This window comes from Lagenorhynchus albirostris, chromosome 3 (genome assembly GCF_949774975.1).
Source record: "Lagenorhynchus albirostris chromosome 3, mLagAlb1.1, whole genome shotgun sequence".
Lineage (NCBI taxonomy): Eukaryota > Metazoa > Chordata > Mammalia > Artiodactyla > Delphinidae > Lagenorhynchus > Lagenorhynchus albirostris.
In genome coordinates this window covers 117,644,728-117,649,016 of record NC_083097.1, presented here as the reverse complement: position 1 = coordinate 117,649,016, position 4,289 = coordinate 117,644,728, and the positions used below count along the sequence as shown (strand labels likewise).

Sequence of the window (4,289 nt, the reverse complement as noted above, 5' to 3'; positions counted from 1 at the left end):
CATTAATATAGACCCATTCCTTCTTTATGAACATCTGAGAGAGGCCACAAAGTATTAAGGATGTTTTTATATTTACTTTTTAAAATCAATAGAAAAGTGAACCTAATTTATTTCTCTACCAGTTTGAATTTTCATTTTAATTTCTTAAGAAGTTTTTATCTGTACTCTTCTGATGTAGGAGTATTTACTCAAGATGATACCATGAACGTATGAGTTACATAATGAACAACATAAAATAATACAAATTTAAACCAGCAAATGTGGTATATTGAAAGAAAACAAAATAGCAACATAAAATCCCAGAACATTATAAGACTCTTCCGAAAACAGCATCAACGACAACAGTAAAAAAAAGGAAAATTACTTAAGAAATCAATAATTTTCAGTGTGGTCACTTTTATCTTGTCATAAAGTGAATTCTTGAAAAACACTATATAACAAAAAACAAACAAATAAGATACCCTACTACTGAATACTGGAGAGGTGGCACTTTTACCCTTTGTGATGAAAATTTTCAAAGGGAATAGTGCAGTAAAATCCAATATACTTTCCACCCAGCTTCAACAGCATTTTTTTAACATCTTTATTGGAGTATAATTGCTTTACAATGGTGTGTTAGTTTCTGCTTTATAACAAAGTGAATCAGTTATACATATACATATGTTCCCATATCTCTTCCCTCTTGCGTCTCCCTCCCTCCCACCCTCCCCATCCCACCCCTCCAGGCGGTCACAAAGCACCGAGCTGATCTCCCTGTGCTATGCGGCTGCTTCTCACTAGCTATCTACCTTATGTTTGGTAGTGTATATATGTCCATGCCTCTCTCTCGCTTTGTCACAGCTCACCCTTCCCCTCCCCATATCCTCAAGTCCGTTCTCTACAACAGCATTTTTAATTTTTGCTGTATCTATGCTTTGATGAAATGTCTAGAAGTAAATTACATACATTGTGGCATTTGGTCTTAATACTTGAGTTTGCACCTCCAAATAATAACATCGTCTTGCATAACTATGCCATTATCAGAACAAAAAATTAGAAATAACTCCATTAATATGACATTTTGACCAAATATATGAAAAAGCAGAACACAGATTATTTTTCCATGTCATTATAGCCACAAATAAAGATTTTTAAAGCAACTGTGAGGAGAACATGAGGAATGATAATGCATGCAACTACCGTCCAACGTAAAATCTATTACAGATTGACAAAATGGATCCACAGTTTGCCAAGAATGACAAAATATTAGAAGTTTAAAGTAAATTATTTTATTGAATGTTGAATCCAAAGCTATTCCTAAAGTTCTCATTTTCTCCTATATGCCTACCGGTGTCTTGGACTGGAAGATTAGGGATAATCGGCTTCAGAGATTTAAACTCATTCGTCCCAGTACCTCCCATGAGACACACCTCGTACTGGTAGCTCTGGGACAGGGTCCCCGTGCCGCTGACGTCCACCAGGTGGCCCGGAAAGTGGCCCTCGGGCACCGAGCAGCGACCCACCGAGGCCCCCCCCACCCTCCTGCACAGCCGCACCGCGACGAACACCAGAACCGAGAAGACGAAGAGCGACGACACCGACGCCAAGGCCACCACCAGGTAGACGGTGAGCGGGGCGGCCGGGGCCGCGTCCGCCGCTTCCGCTTCCGGGGCCGGCAGGTAGGGCTGCGAGAAGCCGTCCACCAGTAGCACGTGCAGCGTGACGCTGGCCGAGAGCGGCGGCTCGCCGTTGTCCTTGACCAGCACCAGCAGCCTGTGCTTGGCCGCGTCGCGCTCGCTCAGCAGCCGGGCCGTGCGCACCTCGCCGTTGTGCGCCCACACGCCAAACAGCCCGGGCTCCGTGGCCTTGAGCAGCTGGTACGACAGCCAGGCGTTCTGGCCCGAGTCGCCGTCCACCGCCACCACCTTGGTCACCAGGTAGCCCGCCTCGGCTGCCCTGGGCACCAGCTCGGTGCAGGGCGCCGAGGCGTTCTGCAGCGGGTACAGCACGAAGGGCGCGTTGTCGTTGTCGTCCACCACGAGCACGCGCACCAGCGCCTGGCTGCTGAGCGCGGGCGAGCCGCGGTCGGCGGCGCCCACGCGGAACTCGAACGCCCGCAGGGCCTCGTAGTCCAGGGACCTCAGGGCGAACAGGTGGCCGTTGTCCGGGTTGATGGACACCAGGGAGGCCAGGGGCACGTGCGCGTCGAGGGGCGGCAGCAGCGAGTAGGTGACCTGGGCGTTGGCGCCCGCGTCTCTGTCTGTGGCGCGGACGCTGCCGATGTGCAGGGCGGGGCTGTTGTTCTCGCGGACGGACAGGGTGTAGGAGGTCTGGGTGAAGGCGGGGGCGTTGTCGTTGACGTCGGACACCAGTACGGTTATGTTGTGCTCGGTTTTCAGCCTGGGGGTTCCCATGTCAGTGACGGTGATGGTGATGTTGTACTCGGCTCTTTCCTCTCTGTCCAGTGCTTTTTCTGCAACTAGAGTGAAAAAGTTCTTGAAGGTCCGTTTCAGAAAAAATGGGAGGTCATCTTGAATAGAGCAAACGACCCTCCCATTTTCCCCAGCGTCTTGGTCTCGGACACTAAAAAGAGCCACAAGGGTCTCTGAGGCGTTCTCTGGAATTGTCTTTGTAATTGATGACATGGTCACTTCTGGTGGATTGTCATTTATATCTATTACTTTAACCAGAAGAGTGCATTCTTCCGAAAGACCCCCACCATCTGTTGCCTGAATATTTATAATGTGTGACTGTATTGCTTCAAAGTCCAAGTGTGATCGCAAATGAACTTCCCCAGATAGTGGATTGATTTCAAATGTTTTACGAATATCTTCTGATGCATGAAAAAATGTGTAAGATATTTTCCCATAGTTTCCTGCATCCAAGTCCTTAGCAGAGATGGTGATAATCCAAGAGCCAACAGGTGTGTCCTCCAGGACCTGCACCTCATAGAGCCTCTGAGGAAACTCTGGGGCATTGTCATTGATGTCCAAGACCTTGATGAGGACCAAAGTTGTCCCAGACCTGGGCGGGGATCCACCATCCAGTGCTATGAGTGTTAATCTGAGCTCAGACTCCTCCTCATGGTCCAACGCTCTGTGCAGGACTAGTTCAGGGTATATCTTTCCATCACCACTGTCTTGAATTTTAATGTGGAAATGAGAATTCGGGCTAACTGTGTAGTTTTGGAGACTGTTGCTTCCTACATCCAAATCTTGGGCACTCTCCATTAGGAATGTGGTTCCAATAATGGTACTCTCTGATATTTTAATAACTATTTCCTTGTCAAGAAATGTAGGAGAGTGATCATTTATATCTTTGATATGTAGCTCAGCCCGAAAAAACTGTAAAGGGTTTTCCAGTACCATCTGAAAATGCAGAACACAGGGCTCCGTGGAGTCACACAGCTCTTCCCGGTCCAGTTTCTCACTTACGAGCAAATCCCCGGTCAGCAAATCGAGGTGCAAATGCTTTTCATTATCATCACACACTACCCGCGCCTCCCGCGAAGAGAGCTCTTCCACCCCAAGCCCCAGATCCCTTGCCAGATTGGCCACAAAAGAGCCAATTTCTGTTTCCTCTGCCACAGAATAGCGCACAGACTCAGGACCTGCCTGAGACAATCCCAGTAAAACAAAGATAAACAGAACTTGCCTTTTCCGCAGAACGAGTGCCCCTCTGATCTCCATGGTTTCTTCAAGAAACCTCTTTTGTAGAAAAATTTAAGTTCAGCTCTAATTTTGCAAGCTGAGGCTCTGATTCTTTTTTTAGTTGGAAACTTCTAGAGAGTATATAAACCTCCAGCAGGTCTGTAGGTGAAGCTCCTTAATCTCTCTCTTTTCAGTGGGTTGGATGTTCTCTGTTCCCGTGAATAATGGAGCCCACAGTGTTGTAGAAGCACTCTTTTCATCTTATCCTGCAGCGCCACCATGTGTCTCTATGAATTTTTTCAGTAGAATTTTTTTTTTCTCTTTGAACAAGTAATTCATAAATTCATCTGGAGTATTTTAAAGCAAATCCCAGACATCACGTATTTTTACCTCTAAATACTTCACTAAGTATCTGTAATAGATAACGACTTTAAAAATATATACTATACCACTATCACAATCTACAAATTTAGTGCTGGTAGCTTAATATAATTTATATTCAATCTGTGTTTGTTTTTACACATTTTCCTCCAAAATATGTTTTACTGTTGGTTTGTTCGAATCAGTATTTAAACAAGGTTCATGAAGTGCACTGAATTATCACTGTTTTGAATGCCCAACAAGAGGAACCATTAAAATGTCCTGAACTGAAGAAATGAT

The 4,289-nt window shown here is 45.8% G+C and overlaps 1 protein-coding gene across 1 annotated transcript; it reads right to left on the bottom strand.

The window, feature by feature from the left end:
- Positions 1-752: 752 nt before the first annotated feature.
- LOC132518395 (protocadherin beta-14) lies at positions 753-3,668 on the bottom strand. Its single transcript, XM_060146360.1, has one exon. It carries the CDS (start codon positions 3,666-3,668, stop codon positions 1,269-1,271), a length of 2,400 nt encoding a protein of 799 aa, XP_060002343.1. The 3' UTR covers positions 753-1,268.
- Between the last annotated feature and the right edge of the window lie 621 nt (positions 3,669-4,289).

Coding starts and splice junctions, on each gene's coding strand:
- LOC132518395 (XM_060146360.1), bottom strand. CDS start 3,668: ATGGAGATCAGAGGGGCACTCGTTCTGCGGAAAAGGCAAGTTCTGTTT.